At 44.1% G+C, this 20,118-nt stretch overlaps 1 protein-coding gene across 2 annotated transcripts in view; it reads right to left on the reverse strand.

Moving 5' to 3' along the window:
* Window positions 1-409: 409 nt before the first annotated feature.
* Window positions 410-20,118, reverse strand: part of LOC139392696 (ubiquitin-conjugating enzyme E2H (UBC8 homolog, yeast)) — a 28,752-nt gene continuing 9,043 nt past the window's right edge. Inside the window, exons 2-7 of one of the 2 annotated variants that reach the window (XM_071140867.1) lie at window positions 12,950-13,026; window positions 11,007-11,081; window positions 10,764-10,803; window positions 7,448-7,500; window positions 3,941-4,069; window positions 410-3,535 (exon numbers count right to left, since the gene is read on the reverse strand). In XM_071140867.1, coding sequence (XP_070996968.1) covers window positions 3,411-3,535; window positions 3,941-4,069; window positions 7,448-7,500; window positions 10,764-10,803; window positions 11,007-11,081; window positions 12,950-13,026 — 499 coding nt within the window. In that variant the 3' untranslated portion in view covers window positions 410-3,410. The remainder of the gene's footprint in view (window positions 3,536-3,940; window positions 4,070-7,447; window positions 7,501-10,763; window positions 10,804-11,006; window positions 11,082-12,949; window positions 13,027-20,118) is intronic. The other variant, XM_071140868.1, reaches the window with a different exon arrangement.

The following is a 20,118-nucleotide window of genomic DNA, read 5'->3' on the forward strand; positions in this document are numbered from 1 at the left end:
AAGCACAAAGACAGAACGTGAGGTGCACATGATGAATCGAGCCCCTCCACACCAGATGCATGCAAGACAAGTGCATGGGAGAGGTACAGTACAGTCAACACAGGGGTCAGGGGTGACGCCACGAAACAGGACTAGGGGGGGCGCCGATGGTTGATCAGATGGAAGCCAGGCCTCTACTTTCCCCTCTAATGTAATAGTCTGGACAGAAGCCACCAGCTGAGTCCCTCAGTACTGACTTCACTACGCACAAAGTGTGGTTGGGTGTGTGTGTGAGATTGGGTGTGTGTGTGTGGGGCTATGTACCACTATGTGGTTTGGCCCCCTCCCACCTCGATATTACTTGGAAAAGGTTGACTTGGACAGTGTTTATAGTGTGTTGGGGAGGGAATTAGATCTCACATTGGGTCAGTGCTGATAGTGTGTTGGGGGGGAATTAGATCTCACATTGGGTCAGTGCTGATAGTGTGTTGGGGGGGAATTAGATCTCACATTGGGTCAGTGTTGATAGTGTGTTGGGGGGGAATTAGATCTCACATTGGGTCAGTGTTGATATTGTTTTGGGGGAAATTAGATCTCACATTGGTACACCTATGGTCTAATGTATTTAAGAGAGCGAGGGGCTAAAAATCTAATCAAGCAGTAAAACTTTTTCACAATCTTTTCAAAAATAATGTTGAATCAAAGTTGTAACGGAAGCACACTCATGTTTATTGGAGATTTTTGGATTGTAAGTGTCATTGAGTCCTCGACTTGGGAATTAAAAACAAGCAGAAAAACAAAGGTTATAAATAGTCCTCATCACTGAATTAGTTTGGGGGGGAATTTAAAAAAAAGAGTGAAAGAAAACAAAAATGTTTCCCATAGCAACAGACCACAGCTGAGTACATGTGGTCTTTGGATCACCCTGTTTGTGGGAACATCAACACTTCTGCTTGAAAATAAAACAACAACATAGTTATAACAAGGACAACACTCTTTAAAAATACAGAAATATCACATTTTCTCCCCTATGCAAGTGTCCAAACACAAAATGGCCTCCATTGCCTTTCTCCACTTATTCTGATGGGATTTATTTCTCTGTCTTTTTCACTTTAGTACAATACTGCATAAATGTGAAAAAAACTAAATCATTAAATCCAAACTGAATACTTAAAATAGAAAGAAAATTCAAGTTCTAATTCTCTTCAGCATGACACAATTTGGCTGAAGCCTAAGTACATACACCTTTGTTTTAACAGCGGTGCCTGTAAATGATTTGATTAAAAACGAGAAAGGAAAGCGAAGGTTTCAATATAGAGTGAATAAATATAGGCAGCTCAGGAAACGGCAGAAGCCAAATTGCAAGGTACTCTGCTGCGTATCCTTGTGACATCATTCTGTTTTTGCAGGCTCCATTTGGCCTGTGAGGAAACATGGGAACCCCAAACCCACTTTCCTGTCTTACACCAGGCAATGGATTGGAACCCAATCCATATTTGACCATCTTTATCCAGGAGCCTTGAACAGTCAAGCTTTTAGGGAACACTGAAATTAAAAACAAGGAAAAACATGGTCTCCCATCCAAGCTCTATCCCAATGTGGCCTTGATCACACTGCACATTGTCTGATACTTTCATCGGGCCCAATGCTTTTGTTTTGCACAGACTATCATACATTCAGTCTAATTTCTCCACCAGTCAATTAATTGCCATTGTCTGGAATCACTCTCACGTTGATCTGTACATCTCTGAAGGGGACCAGCAGGTATAGATCCATGTTATATCTGATGTAAACCCTACAATGGACATTACCTTCAAACTTAAAATCAGCTATTGTTGTTTTAGTTATCAGACCCATACATGTCTTTAGTTGAAGACACCACCCAGTAAACTAACTATCGCTACATCAAGTCAAAAACACATATCATAGTTTAGGGCGAGCAATAGGCAAAGTTGGTCATTTCAACAATGTTAGCCCAAAAAAGACCTGCAGATACACCACCCCCACCCCCCCCCCTGTATTTTCCCCCATCGAACAGTGAAGGGTAACCCAGATAAATCACTAAGCCTTGTACACAACGCAACTCAATACTTCAGACAGTAGCCACACAAGCAGTACTACTTTAGTTGAGCCCTATACTAGCCTAGCGCAATACAGACCAACACAACATCACTTCTGGATCATGCCCAAACTGTACAGAATGATGCCCCCCCCACCACCCCCCCCCCCCCCTAAAAATCCTGTCTTTGCCACCAAAATAAACCAGGTCCAAATCATCTAGGAGGGAGGAGTTTGTAGGAAATAAAACCTTGTGCTTTTATTTTTTTATACAAAAATGCTTCTTGTGATTTTTTTCTACGTTCCATTAACCTTTTTTTTCTTTTACAAAAACAGATCAGAGGAGAATCTGTTGGGTGTCTGTGCTGTAGCCGGTGAGGTCGGCCACTTCTACCTCACTTTCCAACACACCAGCGTTCAATCCCTCCTTCTGGGCAGTATTCACCCCTAACAAACTTCAGTGGATACATAATACCTATGGCGTTCCAGGAAGTGATGTACTTTTATAAAGGGGTACAGGTATTCCGACAGCCACACCAGCTCGGACAGGCTCAGAGCGATGTCAGCGCTTTGACTGATGCGCTGGCTGGGTTCATAAGGCTCTAATGAGAAAGGTGAAGTATCACTGTACAAGCTAGGTACTGCACACACACACCATAGGCAGCTCCTAACCCCAGCCAAATGAAAAGCACAAATGACAAATGAACACCAGAAAAACAACATTGGTGAAAGAAAATAGATATTGAAGCTGCAATTCCCCTCTTTCATATTACTTTAAAATACCCAATCATCTGTCTAGCAGGACAAGTCGACAGCCAACGCCGGCAGGGTGATGTATCCAATTCAAATCAAATCCAGACGGGTACGAATTCGGCTGAAGACATGGACCATAATTGCCATGACCATGAACATGACCTAACTCTCTAGTTCCTCTTCTTCAACACATTCATGAGATAAAGAGAAGGGAAATCCCCCGGTGCCCACCTCCCACCTCCTATTCAGCCCAGCCCATAGAGCTAGCCTCCATTTTGTCCGGTCGTTGGTGCAGTGAGGGTAAGGCCGAAGGTCACCGGGTCAAAGGGGACATTCCAACTACCGGTGGAATGTGGGGACTGCTAAGTCCAACAGACCTTTACAGGGATTGAAGGAGGAGAACGCGACTGGGACATGGCAAAAACACAAAGCAGGTGGTGTGTGATATACGCCAAGGCTTGATATCCACAAAAATCCTTGTTTTAGCAATAATAATAATAATAATAATAATAATAATAATAATAAAATAAAAAAATCAACTTATATGAATATGATGTCTGCTTTCTCATGGTTAGGAAATCATACAGTCTGTGGTTTTAAAGGGGAGTTGTCTCCCATCACTACAACTCCATATCCTGGGCTTCGTCTTCAGAGAAATCCGACATGGAGCTTTCCGATGAGGAATCGCCCTGGCCCTCCTCCTGCTCCTTGAGAGCCTCCTCTGTTGCATATTTCTGGATGTACTCTGTGGAGAGCAAGGCAGCAGGGTCAGTAAGACTCAACCTCGTTGGCTAAGAGCTCCGAGCCAGGGAGCAGACAGGCACTTTAAAACAGGGAACAAAGCAACAGCCAGGAGTGATAGACAAGACACACACACACTTTACCATATCAAATCTGAACAAAGGGTAGACTATGGCTTAAGGCTGGGATATCTACTTCACATGATCAAATAGTAATAAAACTAAATGCACAAACAAAACAAAAATGTAGCTGCTGTATGTCAAAGTATATTATTGACCAGTATTCATTTCATTACTGAGCCTCCTGATTCTACATGGAGCCATTACAAAACGTTTGAAATGAACTACACTCCTGAATTCCCTTGAGACAGACAACACTGAGAAAGCAAGGCGTAGGGAGAGAAGCGTACCTTTGATTTTCTGTTTGTACTCCTCTGGTCGGTGGAGGTACATGGCGGCCGCGTCTCCGTTCAGCGGGTCGATGGGGTTGGGGTAAGCCAGCAGCTGAGGCAGGAACGACTCAAAGATATTGGTGAGATCTGTGGGAGTGGACGAGAGAGGCAGAGAGAGACAGAACAGAATGTTATCGATAAAACAGGGCACAATGAACATACATATGACTCTTTTACAATTAAAGCATTCTTAAAACAAACATCCTTTCTGACATAACTGGATAGGTGATAGTTATGTAATAGAACCCTTGCTTACACCTATCCAATCATTTTAGGATTGGGCCTCTATGTAAAAATAAAATACAAATCCTGCCGGAGGAAGGACTTTCCACTAGACATACGGTTGCAGGCCTTGCTTTGTCTCTGCAAGAAAATTAGCACTCAACGGAAAATGGGCAATGCTGCAGATATCTACTGGGTGCAATGTTTTATATGCACACTAGATGACCCCTAGGGGGTGCTGTTTTGAAGCCACCACACCTCCATCTTGGAACTCCCCCACCATTGGAAGCTATAGAAATGCATGTATTAATGTCTACATTTGTTTTTACCACGTTTACTCTATTACAGACTTTTAATTATATTATGTGAGCTAAACATAAAAAAAATATATTTTTTCCCTTAAAGTATATATTTTTGGATTATTAATATTATTGTCCCCACGACAACAACAAAATCCTTAAATACATGTCATCTTGTCCTTGAAACATTTAATTGAAATACTGTAGAATTCCAGTCATTCTTATGGAGGACTGCTCCTACTGGGGAGTGCCAATATGGCCGACCGGTGGCTTCAAAACCTCTCGATGGTCAATACACAGCATCAGCAATCCAGGGTTTATATACATTGACTAGGTGTCACTATTGGTTAAGTACAAATATGAGGAGAAAATACATTACTGGGTAAAACTGTAGACTGACTGTAACCCAGTGTATGTTCCCTACCCACAATCAGGACCTAGGCCTAGAGTAGACAATGCTTCACTGATTGGCTTGTTTTTGTCCCAAGCCCTCCACTACAGTTCTGGAAATGTAATTTGTTAGAGCTCTCAAAGTCCATTACACTGCTGGAAGCCCACAATAGCCAAATCAAACATATTAGCTAATCAACTTGAGTGATTCATCTCGAACAACAAAGCCGCAGTCCAAAACACACAGAGCGAACCCTGTGTGGAATGAACCAGGAGGCTTCAGAACTTCAATAATTCAGTAATCTTCTGATAAGAAATCCATATGAAGGGGGGAGACAGAGACAACCAGTGCGGTTTTGTTCTCTCAGCTGAAGAGTTGTTCATTATTAGTGTCAGGAGAAGCAGCTAGGCTGTCTGTTTTCTGACTTTGCTGGCTCAGGCTATTACCTTGTTAGCCTTCTAGCACCAGTAAGAGGATTACAGGAGAACTGACCGTGCTGCCTCCTACATGAAGCCACACCCACCAGTAAGAGGATTACAGGAGAACTGACCGTGCTGCGCTCCTACATGAAGCCACACCCACCAGTAAGAGGATTACAGGAGAACTGACCGTGCTGCGCTCCTACATGAAGCCACACCCACCAGTAAGAGGATTACAGGAGAACTGACCGTGCTGCCTCCTACATGAAGCCACACCCACCAGTAAGAGGATTACAGGAGAACTGACCGCGCTGCCTCCTACATGAAGCCACACCCACCAGTAAGAGGATTACAGGAGAACTGACCGTGCTGCCTCCTACATGGAGCCACACCCACCAGTAAGAGGATTACAGGAGAACTGACCGTGCTGCCTCCTACATGAAGCCACACTCACCAGTAAGAGGATTACAGGAGAACTGACCGTGCTGCCTCCTACATGAAGCCACACCCACCAGTAAGAGGATTACAGGAGAACTGACCGCGCTGCCTCCTACATGAAGCCACACCCACCAGTAAGAGGATTACAGGAGAACTGACCGCGCTGCCTCCTACATGAAGCCACACCCACCAGTAGGAGGATTACAGGAGAACTGACTGTGCTGCCTCCTACATGAAGCCACACCCACCAGTAAGAGGATTACAGGAGAACTGAACGCGCTGCCTCCTACATGAAGCCACACCCACCAGTAAGAGGATTACAGGAGAACTGACCGCGCTGCCTCCTACATGAAGCCACACCCACCAGTAAGAGGATTACACGAGAACTGACCACGCTGCCTCCTACATGAAGCCACACCCACCAGTAAGAGGATTACAGGAGAACTGACCGCGCTGCCTCCTACATGAAGCCACACCCACCAGTAAGAGGATTATATGAGAACTGACCGCGCTGCCTCCTACATGCAGCCACACCCACCAGTAAGAAGCTTACAGAAGAACTGACCACGCTGCCTCCTACATGAAGCCACACCCACCAGTAAGAGGATTACAGGAGAACTGACCGTGCTGCCTCCTACATGAAGCCACACCCACCAGTAAGAGGATTACAGGAGAACTGACCGTGCTGCCTCCTACATGAAGCCACACCCACCAGTAAGAGGGTTACAGGAGAACTGACCGCGATGCCTCCTACATGAAGCCACACCCACCAGTAGGAGGATTACAGGAGAACTGACCGTGCTGCCTCCTACATGAAGCCACACCCACCAGTAAGAGGATTACAGGAGAACTGAACGCGCTGCCTCCTACATGAAGCCACACCCACCAGTAAGAGGATTACAGGAGAACTGACCGCGCTGCCTCCTACATGAAGCCACACCCACCAGTAAGAGGATTACACGAGAACTGACCACGCTGCCTCCTACATGAAGCCACACCCACCAGTAAGAGGATTACAGGAGAACTGACCACGCTGCCTCCTACATGAAGCCACACCCACCAGTAAGAGGATTACAGGAGAACTGACCGCGCTGCCTCCTACATGAAGCCACACCCACCAGTAAGAGGATTACAGGAGAACTGACCGCGCTGCCTCCTACATGAAGCCACACCCACCAGTAAGAGGATTATAGGAGAACTGACCGCGCTGCCTCCTACATGAAGCCACACCCACCAGTAAGAGGATTACAGGAGAACTGCCCGCGCTGCCTCCTACATGAAGCCACACCCACCAGTAAGAGGATTACAGGAGAACTGACCGCGCTGCCTCCTACATGAAGCCACACCCACCAGTAAGAGGATTACAGGAGAACTGACCGCGCTGCCTCCTACATGAAGCCACACCCACCAGTAAGAGGATTACAGGAGAACTGACCGCGCTGCCTCCTACATGAAGCCACACCCACCAGTAAGAGGATTATAGGAGAACTGACCGCGCTGCCTCCTACATGAAGCCACACCCACCACTTTTTACACTTGTTTCTCCAGTGACGCCAGCGGTCGTGTTTGTGTTTTCTTTTACACTGGACAGTGGAGCCGTGGCCCATGTGTCCGTGTCTCACATACGCATAGACAAAAACACAAATTCACCTACACACACCTCCAAAACATCCAAGCTCTGAGCCACCTCACTCACCGTAAAGGGCTGTCCACGTCTGGTTGATGACATCTAAACACACTGTTCCTGACCTGGAGATGAGAGAAGGGGTTAAGGAGGAGGCTCTCAGACACTTCCTCTCTACACAACACGAGGAGCACCCCAAAGTGAGGTTGGTGGATGAGGGGAATTACATTCCTTAAAAATGACCCACTGAAATGCTTGAGGCAGTGTTTTCATCCTGAGTGTTTTGATGATTTGTATTCACACCAGATTATTATGGTCAGTTAATGTAAAGGACCAGCCTGTTGTTCTGTGCTTTAGATCCTCCAGTGCCCCCTCTCACCATTTGATCTGGGAGATGAGCCAAACAAACCATTGATGTCATTCAATGGAAATTCAATGAAATTTAATTAGATTACGTTACAAGACCTTAGAGATGGGTATGCAGGTGGGGTCATCACCAGATGCTTGCGCAAGCTCATTAGCTATTCATTCTTATTTACGGGTTAGGGTCAAAAGGTTAGGGCCAGGGTTAAGGTCAGGGCTGGTGGTTTAACTTCTTTGGGACAGAGGGCAGTATTTTCACATCCGGATGAAAAGCGTGTCCAAAGTAAACGGCCTGCTAATCAGACCCAGAAGCTAAGATATGCATATTATTAGTCGATTTGGATAGAAAACACTTAAGTTCCTAAAACTGTTTGAATCATGTCTGTGTGTATAACATAATTTATTTGGCAGGCAAAACCCAGAGGACAAACCCATTCAGATTTTTTTTTTTTTTTGGAGGTCACTCTTTTCAATGGTTTTCATTGGGAATACAGATTTCTAAATCGACTTTCCTGCAGTTCCTATCACTTCCACTGGATGTCAACAGTCGTTAGAAATTGGTTGAGGTTTTTTCTTTAAGAAATGAAGAAGTAACACTGTTCAGAATGAGGCTCGAGGGAAGTGTAGAGGTGTTAGAGGTGCGTGACCTGAAAGCACGCTCCACTTTGTTTTCCTCCAGTATTGAACACAGATCATCCAGTCTTCAATTTTATCGATTATTTACGTAAAAAAATACCTAAAGTTGTATTACAAAAGTAGTTTGAAATGTTTGGACAATGCTTACAGGTAACTTTTGAGATACAGTGCCTTGCGAAAGTATTCGGCCCCCTTGAACTTTGCGACCTTTTGCCACATTTCAGGCTTCAAACATAAAGATATAAAACTGTATTTTTTGTGAAGAATCAACAACAAGTGGGACACAATCATGAAGTGGAACAACATTTATTGGATATTTCAAACTTTTTTAACAAATCAAAAACTGAAAAATTGGGCGTGTAAAATTATTCAGCCCCTTTACTTTCAGTGCAGCAAACTCTATCCAGAAGTTCAGTGAGGATCTCTGAATGATCCAATGTTGACCTAAATGACTAATGATGATAAATACAATCCACCTGTGTGTAATCAAGTCTCCGTATAAATGCACCTGCACTGTGATAGTCTCAGAGGTCCGTTAAAAGCGCAGAGAGCATCATGAAGAACAAGGAACACACCAGGCAGGTCCGAGATACTGTTGTGAAGAAGTTTAAAGCCGGATTTGGATACAAAAATATTTCCCAAGCTTTAAACATCCCAAGGAGCACTGTGCAAGCGATAATATTGAAATGGAAGGAGTATCAGACCACTGCAAATCTACCAAGACCAGGCCGTCCCTCTAAACTTTCAGCTCATACAAGGAGAAGACTGATCAGAGATGCAGCCAAGAGGCCCATGATCACTCTGGATGAACTGCAGAGATGTACAGCTGAGGTGGGAGACTCTGTCCATAGGACAACAATCAGTCGTATATTGCACAAATCTGGCCTTTATGGAAGAGTGGCAAGAAGAAAGCCATTTCTTAAAGATATCCATAAAAAGTGTTGTTTAAAGTTTGCCACAAGCCACCTGGGAGACACACCAAACATGTGGAAGAAGGTGCTCTTGATGAAACCAAAATTGAACTTTTTGGCAACAATGCAAAACGTTATGTTTGGCGTAAAAGCAACACAGCTGAACACACCATCCCCACTGTCAAACATGGTGGTGGCAGCATCATGGTTTGGGCCTGCTTTACTTCAGCAGGGACAGGGAGATGGTTAAAATTGATGGGAAGATGGATGGAGCCAAATACAGGACCATTCTGGAAGAAAACCTGATGGAGTCTGCAAAAGACCTGAGACTGGGACAGAGATTTGTCTTCCAACAAGACAATGATCCAAAACATAAAGCAAAATCTACACTGGAATGGTTCAAAAATAAACATATCCAGTTGTTAGAATGGCCAAGTCAAAGTCCAGACCTGAATCCAATCGAGAATCTGTGGAAAGAACTGAAAACTGCTGTTCACAAATGCTCTCCATCCAACCTCACTGAGCTCGAGCTGTTTTGCAAGGAGGAATGGGAAAAAATGTCAGTCTCTCGATGTGCAAAACTGATAGAGACATACCCCAAGTGACTTACAGCTGTAATCGCTGCAAAAGGTGGCGCTACAAAGTATTAACTTAAGGGGGCTGAATAATTTTGCACGCCCAATTTTTCAGTTTTTGATTTGTTAAAAAAGTTTGAAATATCCAATAAATGTCGTTCCACTTCATGATTGTGTCCCACTTGTTGTTGATTCTTCACAAAAAAATACAGTTTTATATCTTTATGTTTGAAGCCTGAAATGTGGCAAAAGGTCGCAAAGTTCAAGGGGGCCGAATACTTTCGCAAGGCACTGTATTTTGTAGTCACGTTGCGCAAGTTGGAACCGGTATTTTTCTGGATCAAACGCGCCAAATAAATTAACATTTTGAATATATATCGAAGGAATTAATCAAATAAAAGGACCATTTGTGATGTTTATGGGACATATTGGAGTGCCAACAGAAGAATCTCGTCAAAGGTAAGGCATGAATTATATTTTTATTTCTGCGTTTTGTGTCGTGCCTGCAGGGTTGAAATATGCTTTTCTCTTTGTTTACTGGGGTGCTATCCTCAGATAATAGCATCGTTTGCTTTCGCCGTAAAGCATTTTTTAAATCTGACATGTCGGCTGGATTCACAACAAGTGTAGCTTTAATTTGGTATATTGAATGTGTGATTTCATCAGTTTAATTTTTATAGTAATTTATTTGAATTTGGCACTCTGCATTGTCACTGGATGTTGGCCAGGTGGGACGCTACCGTCCCACATATCCCAGAGAGGTTCAGATAGATGTGATTAGAAAAGCTCCCTGCTGCCATTGGTTCCAGCAACACAAGACAAGGTTAAGGTGATGAGTCTCATGAGAGGGCACCCGCTACTATTTCAGTGTTCCTTTCAAATCAGAAGTCGGGATCAACTTACGCTTCATCGATGTTGGGATGGAAGATTTTATTCATGAATCCTGCAAACGAAAGAGAAAAACAATACGCAAGTCAACTACAGATGTTACGGGTTACTTCTAGTAACAGGGAGCCGTACTACAACGACTGACCCTGTAAAACTGCACCTATCCCGTGTTTGTGACAATAACAATACATATCTATATATTTTTTGTGTGTGTCAACTGAGAAATGAACCCCCACTGGCTCTATGCCATCCCCCTACCTATTGATGGGGATTTGAAAGGGTATTTGTCCGGTAGATCTACTCGCACCTTCCATACGCCCCCCTCGTACGCTGCTGGATGGGAGGAGACAGAGAGAGAAGGGAGATAAGACATGCTACAAGAAAAGATCACATGCACATCCACTGTCATTGAGCAGCCGCTGGACATCAATACAGTAAATGGTAGAATTAGAGACTCTGCAGGTGGCAATCTAGACCTATGAGACTCTGCAGGTGGCAATCTAGACCTATGAGACTCTGCAGGTGGCAATCTAGACCTATGAGACTCTGCAGGTGGCAATCTAGACCTATGAGACTCTGCAGGTGGCAATCTAGACCTATGAGACTCTGCAGGTCGCAATCTAGACCCATGCTGCCATGTGGTTGATTGGTGACCAACATTTTCACCAATAAACCACATTAGGAACATAGAATGCAATCTGCGGTGCCTTTTTCCCACACATGTGCATAGACATCATGTAGGATTCATGGGTTCACAGTATCTGGTATTTAAAAATAAAATAAAAAAACTGTATGAGTATTTTAAAATGCATAGCCCAAAACAAGTACTTTTGAGTATTTCAATGGTTATTTGTCAAAAAAAACTTAAAAAAAATAGTTGACAGCATTTTCAAATAAACGGGAGTGTATTTGAGTATATCAACTACTTTCCAATTGTATTTCCAAATACATTAAAATATTCAACAACTTGTCTTTTCAAATGTAAGATATGAATACTTTGAATGCATGTGAAAGTAATTGAGATCTGAAATAGTAATTCAACCCAGGTCTGGTAGGCTTATGTACTAATGACATTGAGGGAGATACTTAATATGAGTACAGGGATTACAGCAGAGACTTAACCACAGAAACCCTATGGACTTGACACTGCAAGGCTGTAGCCCTTCACAATGGTTAGAGGAACAGTGGTTCTCCACACCACTGGCATCAACAGTCAGAGGAGCAGTCTTCTCCACACCACTGACATCAACAGTCAGATGAGCAGTCTACTCTATACCACTGACATTAACAGTCAGATGAACAGTCTTCTCCATACCACTGACATCAACAGTCAGATGAACAGTCTGCTCCATACCACTGATTTCCATACCACTGGCATTGATTTTCCTTTGATTCTACACAGTAATGTACTTTAGCCATAGGCAGCGAAGAGCTGTTTACTTCCAGATCAATCTCCAGAATATAAAGACATCCCATGACTGGGTCCCAATAGAGAGGGCTTGTGTGGGTCCAGAACTACCAGAATACCAGGTGCAGAACCAGAGGGTCGTGCCCAACTGGAACTGGACAGCACATGCGTGCACACACACACACACACAGAGAAAACAGACACTAGTGTACATACTCCAAAGAGAAATTTCCCAGAATGCGGTTGTATGCATCATAACAACACAAACTTCCTCTCCATTGCTGTGCAATCAGTGGAGGGCTTGGTGGTACAGACGTTGTGAAAAACATGGTGAGAAGAATCTCCACATACACCTTCTGTACAGGCCACGTTCCAATCCATTTCACACCCTGCCCTCGAACTTCACTCAGCATTCAGACCAGGAGGCGGACATTCCTGTGGCAGCTGACCTGAGGGCTTCAGTCCAACAGGACCATCATAACTGAATCTCTGTTGTGGTACTCTTATGAGTAAACTTCAGACATGATAGTGATTCATGACATATGAACAAACACTTGAAACCTGTGATAGTTAGTGTTTTTTTTCATTTCAAAGTCAACGTTTGTCAGACGCTTTCAGACCTCAAAGTGGTTTAGTCCGGGATTCATTTTGTAATGAACTAGGAGATCACTTTAACAATGGAGAATGTCTTTAGTTATTTGATTAGGGGCGAGACTTCAAAATGGCATCTTGAACAGAAGGCAGTTAATAGGTAAATAGGACAGAAACATTTCCATAACATAAATACACTTACTTCCTTGTTGTCCATAAAACTTCACTACAAATTCATTGAGTCCACTGAGGATTGTGACTTCGTGCTTGCTCTCAATGCTGTGTAGAAGGAGGTTAAAGGATAATGGATATTGGACACACTGGATTTGAATTACAAAACAACCTGAACCGCTCTCTGAATGGATATAACAATTAGCTGGATTATTATGTTTCCTTCATATCCACACACGTGCGCGCCATGCCACCCCACACACCTCTGCTGATCCAGACGTGTTGCCCATCCACTCAAACAGATAATAGTCCTCTCTTATTTCTGTTGTTATCTCTAGTTCTCCAGGAAAGGGAGCCCAACCACCAGATCAGACTCCAGTTTTCAAAAACACACACACCCCTCACTAGTCAACATGATACAGTACAGACAGGAAAAGACAGTAAGATCCAGAGATAACTGGTTTTACCACACTGCTACTGTTGTCAACCTGGCCTTTACCACACTGCTACTGTTCTCATCTGGGGGCTGGGAGCAGTTTACAGCACACATACTTTTTTTTTTTTAACCTAAATTTAACTAGGCAAGTCAGTTAAGAACAAATTCTCATTGACAATGACGGCCTAGGAACAGGGGGTCAACTGCCTTGTTCAGGGGCAGAACGACAGCTTTTTAGCTTATCAGCTCGGGGATTCGATCTAGCAACCTTTCGTTTACTGGCCCAACACTCTAACCACTAGGCTTCCTGCCGCCCCATAAGTCAAGCTCTGCAGATCTACAACACGTTTCAATAGAGAGTGAGAATCAAATGCTTCCAACAACTGGTGTTCTGTTGCTTTGTGTGGTGTTGTCTTTAACTGGTTATGTAAAGGGATTATGAGATTTGCCAATCTCTAGCCTGGTCCATAATCTGCATCTTTAGGCAACAGTCCTGGTGCTATCGTTGTCCTGCCATACATGACATGTTGAACAATAGTCAGAGCTGGCGGCTAAATCAAGAGTGGCACATACAGATCTGGGACTAGGCTTGTGTTTCTCATGTGTTTGACTCCCTCATCTGGAGTGTGACATACACATTTAAATTCTATTCCAAAGAGACGTTGGATAATCTGCCAGTCTTCAGGTGGATCTCTCCTCTTCTGGCCATTTAATGCCCACGACTCCAAATACATCACGTTAATTGCAGTAATCACTGTGGATTTCATCCCAAATGGCACCCTATTCCATATATAGTGCACTACTTGGTCAAAAGTAGTGTACTATGTAGGGAATAGGGTGCCCCCTACCCCTCAGTACAGTATGGGGTCATGTTATCCCATCATCCAGGGATTTTAGTCTACATCCCACTCTAGTACATTAAAGCTAGATTCATCACAGAGAGATTACCCACTGCTGGCTGAGGGGGGGGGGAGAGCTAGAGAAGAGAGCTAGAGAAGAGAGCGCGAGGGGGCTAGAGAAGAGAAAAGCAGCAAAAAAGAAAGGAAGAGGGAGAAGAAAAAAATGAGTGATTCAAACAGAGAGCCATCATGTTTTGACACACAGCAGCAGCTGGCTGTGGATCCTGACAGAGTAGGCTGGGATCCCATTAGTGGAGTAGTGGCCCACACCCAAAGGGTTAAATCAAACTGAAGGTTATTTTAAGATCTGCAGAACATGCAAGGGCAGATTGAGTGAGTCCCGAGCATGTCACAAGAGGTGTTGCTCTCAGAAAGGAAGTATTGTAGTGTGTTGGGTAGCAACCGATAGCCATTTTGGATCACACAATATCAAAACAAGGCTTTGACAGAGTCTAATACAACACAGGCATCATTTGATTTGATGAAGTTAAAGGAAACCGCAGACAGCCAGCAATACTGCTAACACGCTGACCACACCGCTCACGTCACAAAATACTTTTACACATACATGTTACTCAATCATTGCAGCCACACTGCTCATGCGCGTCTGCGCAGCCAGGCGCTAAATTAGAACTTGGTTTCGTTTGTGATGCTTGATGCACTGCAAGTCCCGCCTCTCCCATCTCCTCGTTGTTGTTTTTTAGGAGCATATACCCACGAGCCCTCGCATTGGTTTTTAGGAGCATATGGGTGATTGAAAGAATAAAAACATCTAAATATTTTTTTTTTTATCCCTTTATCTCCCCAATATTGTGGTATCCAATTGGTAGTTAGTCTTGTCTCATCGCTGCAACTCCCGTACGGACGACTCGGGAGAGTTGAAGGTGGAGAGCCGTCCGTCCTCCGAAACACAACCAAGCCGCACTGCACTGCTTCTTGACCCAATGCCCACTTAACCAGGAAGCCAGCCGCACCAGTGTGTAGGAGGAAACACCGTACACCTGGCGACCGTGTCAGCATGCACTACACCCAGCCCGCCACAGGAGTTGCTAGTGCGCGATGGGACAAGGACATACCTGCCGGCCAAACCTTCCCCTAAACCGGATGACGCTGTGCCAATTGTGCGCCGCACCATGGGTCTCCCGGTTGCAACAGTGCCTGGACTCGAACCCAGAATCTCTAACGGCACAGCTAGCACTGATGCAGTGCTTTAGACCACTGCACCACTCGAGAGGCTGGGTGATGGAAAGATGAACTGAAGTTCATACTCCAGTCGGTAGTGGTAATACACCTTAAAGTTGGTTGCCAACCGTCATATAAAGTCCAAAGAAGAAGCTTACTAGAAACGGGAAACGAGATGACTAGAAACGGACTCTGTTGACCCTTTTAACTGTGACCTAATTGTTGGAGTAGAGGACCTTGTGCATTTCAGGTAAAATAACAGCCCAATGTTTATATCCCAGGACAAATTAGCTAGCAACAGCAAGCTAGCTAAATTACCATAAATGTTTAATGCTTTTCGACCTGTCCCCAAATGAATATTGTTGATTCAGAGTTTTGATATTTCAACCTGCGTGTCCTGATCGCGTCTGGTGTGGGTGGACAAAATCAACATGCGAGTGATGGTGCGCGTGCAGTCTGATCAGCATGTCAGCCTAGTACTTATCCCTTAACGAGGATACAATGTACACACTTATGAGTAGAGGTCGACCGATTATGATTTTTAACGCCGATACAGATTATTGGAGGACCAAAAAAATCTGATACCGATTAATCATCAGATTTTTAAAATGTATTTGTAATAAATAACAATAACAACAATACTGAATGAACACTTATTTGAACTTAATATAATACATCAATAAAATCCATTTAGCCTCAAATAAATAAACATGTTAAATTTGGTTTAAATAATGCAAAAACAAAGTGTTGAAGAAAGTGAAATGTAATAAAGCTAACGTTTCAGTTCCTTGCTCAGAACATGAGAACATATGAAAGCTGGTGGTTCCTTTTAACAGGAGTCTTCAATATTCCCAGGTAAGAAGATTTAGGTTGTAGTTATTATAGGACTATTTCTCTCTATACGATTTGTATTTCACATACCTTTGGACGTTCTTATAGGCACTTTAGTATTGCCAGTGTAACAGTATAGCTTCCGTCCCTCTCCTCGCTCCTACCTGGGCTCGAACCAGGAACACATCGACAACAGCCACCCTCGAAGCAGCGTTACCCATCGCCCCACAAAAGCCGCGGCCCTTGCAGAGCAAGGGGAACAACTACCCCAAGTCTCAGAGCGAGTGACGTTTGAAACGCTATTAGCGCGCACCCCACTAACTAGCTAGCCATTTCACTAGCTAGCCATTTCACATCGGTTACACCAGCCTAATCTCGGGAGATGATAGGCTTGAAGTCATAAACAGCACAATGCTTGAAGCACAGCGAAGATCTGCTGGCAAAACGCACAAAAGTGCTGTTTGAATGAATGCTTACGAGCCTGCTGCTGCCTACCACCGCTCAGTCAGACTGCTCTATTAAATCATAGGCTTAATTATAACAGACAGAAATACGAGCCTTAGGTCATTAATATGGTCGAATCCGGAAACTATCTTGAAAACAAAATGTTTATTCTTTCAGTGAAATAGGGAACCGTTCCGTATTTTATCTAACGGGTGGCATCCATCAGTCTAAATATTCCTGTTACATCGCACAACCTTCAATGTTATGTCATAATTACATAACATTCTGGCAAATTAGTTCGCAACGAGCCAAGCGGCCCAAACTGTTGCATATACCCTGACTCTGCGTGCAATGAACGCAAGAGAAGTGGCACAATTTCCCCTGGTTAATATTGCCTGCTAACCTGGATTTCTTTTAGCTAAATATGCAGGTTTAAAGATAGGCATTGATGTTTATGGTTAGGTACACGTTGGAGCAACGACAGTCCTTTTTCGCGAATACGCACCGCATCGATTATATGCAACGCAGGACACACTAGATAAACTAGTAATATCATCAACCATGTGTAGTTATAACTAGTGATTATGATTGATTAAGTTTAATGCTAGCTAGCATCTTACCTTGGCTTCTTACTGCATTCGCGTAACAGGCAGGCTCCTCGTGAGGCAGGTGGTTAGAGCGTTGGACTTGTTAACTGTAAGGTTGCAAGATTGAATCCCTGAGCTGACAAGGTAAAAATCTGTCGTTCTGCCCCTGAACAAGGCAGTTAACCCCTGTTCCTAGGCCGTCATTGAAAATAAGAACGTGTTCTTAACCGACTTGCCTAGTTAAATAAAAGGTGTAAAAAATATTTAAAAAAATTAAAATAATAGGCCAAATCGGCATCCCAAAATACTGATTTCCCGTTGTTATGAAAACTTGAAATCGGCCATTCCGATTAACCGGTCGACCTCTACTTAGGAGTACCCACTATTGACAAAACAAACCCTTCATGTGCTGTACATGTCTATAGGAGTCTGTCTGAACACAATTCAAGACCAGGGATCAAAATGGTTGTTTTATCAAAAAGCTTGGGCCTACTCTTTGGCTTTATCTCTATGTTTATCCAGCCTTCATATCAGGGGAATCTACCAGTAGGGAATTACTAGTGTTTACTAGGAGACAAATGTTCCCCTTGAGGATGGGAAAGGGATGTGTTGGAGGGTAGGGGAGGAGGAGAAGGGGGGTTAGGGTTATTAATGGGGTTGAGTCAGCAGTAGTGACCAGCAGTCGCCTCACAGACTAACTGACACTGGGCATATTGAGCATGGCCACTAAACAGGTGATAGAACTACATCTCCTACAGAGCAGAGCCGGCCTGCCAACACTAGCCCTGCCTGGCCCAATGACACGTGGCAGAGGTCCTATTGTCTTGTCACACACACACACAACATGAACACAAAACACACACACGAATCCTGCATGCACAAAAACATACATTCACACAGCAAGAAACACACTCTCTCCCTCCACACCCAGTGGCCTGTGAACGAACCCGTCCACCGATGGATTCATGTCAAGGGTCTCACCCATCCGTCATGATTTAGTGACAGTTTTACGGTCAGATCCCACTGTTTTTTTTATTGAGACAGCCCAGGAAGCTGTGTAGCAGTTTATTCACTCATTCTTCCTGGCCAGAAAATAAAACCATGTCATTGTCAACTCCACACACACAGTGATGTGAGGGCAGCTCAGGTGTTAAGAGGGTGTTGGGCTACTAACCTTCCTAATCTCCAACTGTTACACTGACTGACGGACGATGTGAGAAGATGTAGCAGAAGACAGTTGGCTATCCAGCCTGACAGCTACTAAAACAGAGGGAGATGAGATAAGCAGGTTTACCTTGCCTCTCAAGCCCTACCGCAATTTGCTAACAATATCATACAAACTTACACTAACTCCAGTTTGACATATGTCATTATGATGACACAGTAGAAGCAGTCCCTAAATCACCCTTTCCTTCCTTTCATCCCCCCCACCTGGGATATGTATATATTTAGTCATAATCTGGAGAGGGCCATTAGGTCAATATCCCGTTACGCACACACATAATCTAATACCTCAGGGGCCCAATCAATCGGCTTCCCTGTGAGACAACACATGTTTTTTAATGTATTCTGTTTGGACACTCACCAACACTGGTTTGGTCTGGTCTAGACATCACATCTTGCCTAAGGACCTAGCCCCTCAGGCCATTCTGACCAATACTACCGTCCCTCTCTGACCCACCCGGACTAAAAATATCCCCAGAGCAAAAAGACTGAAAACAAACACGATAATTATCATAAATGGCTATGTGCTGTAATGTGGTGTAACCACTCAAACATTTTCCCACTTTAGAAAGCAAAGGAATGGGAAAGTTATTCAGAGACCTGACACGACATTGGCTGAACACTGAGGTGAAGTGAAGTCAGCTCTCTTCAAGAGGAATGCAGAACAGACAAAAACATCTCCTGATCGAACTCCCACCAACATAAACAGACAAAAGAAAGATGGCTGTCCCATTCTATCTGTGGAGCGTATCAGGCCCACTTCCAAATTCTTGCAGAGCCAAGATTTGAGAGAGAGAGAGCGAGAGCTCAGCCTGGTGAATGCTGACCTAGCCTCACAGCAGATCTGGTGATCATAACAAATCCAAATGACATCACAGCACACTGCAGGGCCGATGGCTACAGTGATGTCACTGTGTGAGTGAGTAGAGGATGAGGATAATGAACCATAAAGATGCTGAGAGAGCAGAGCAGAGGCCAAGGGCTGGCAGGCAGCATTACACCTCCCTCCATTAATGCCAGGGCTCCAGTAGGGCTCTGGTGAAGGGTAGTACACTATGTAGGGAATAGGGTGCCATTTGGAACACTGTACCCTTTTACACCGGCCTTGTATGGCGGGACAAATATTTACGAACTACCCATGCCATGGTCAGCTCATTAATTCCCCCCTGATTACCTGCCTACATGGATTACCTACATTATGTGTGCTTGATTAAGTTTGCCTGGCTTAAAGGACCAAGAGAATAGACCCAAAACAGAAAACCCTTCCCCATCTTGCACTCCGGGCAGGATAGAGCAAATGACTACTTGAAAGGGTGAACTCAGATGCCCTTCTCAGATGTGCACCGCCACCTTCCACCAACATTCAGTGGTGAATAGTGCTTCTGAACACAGGCACGTACACACACCCTCTCTCTCTGGGCCCCATGTGCTATCAAAGGCCTTGCAGATGAAAGGCAGGAAACAAAGTAGTCCTTAAGTGTGAGGAGGAAGACTGAGAAAGAACTAGAGAAAGACGCAAGTTCAAAAAAGCACCGCCAATATTTGGACACAGAGTGCTGAACTCCACAAAAATAAGCCAGCAACAATGCTGTCCTTT

Source organism: Oncorhynchus clarkii, chromosome 33, assembly GCF_045791955.1.
Source record: "Oncorhynchus clarkii lewisi isolate Uvic-CL-2024 chromosome 33, UVic_Ocla_1.0, whole genome shotgun sequence".
In the NCBI taxonomy this organism is placed as follows: Eukaryota; Metazoa; Chordata; class Actinopteri; order Salmoniformes; family Salmonidae; genus Oncorhynchus; species Oncorhynchus clarkii.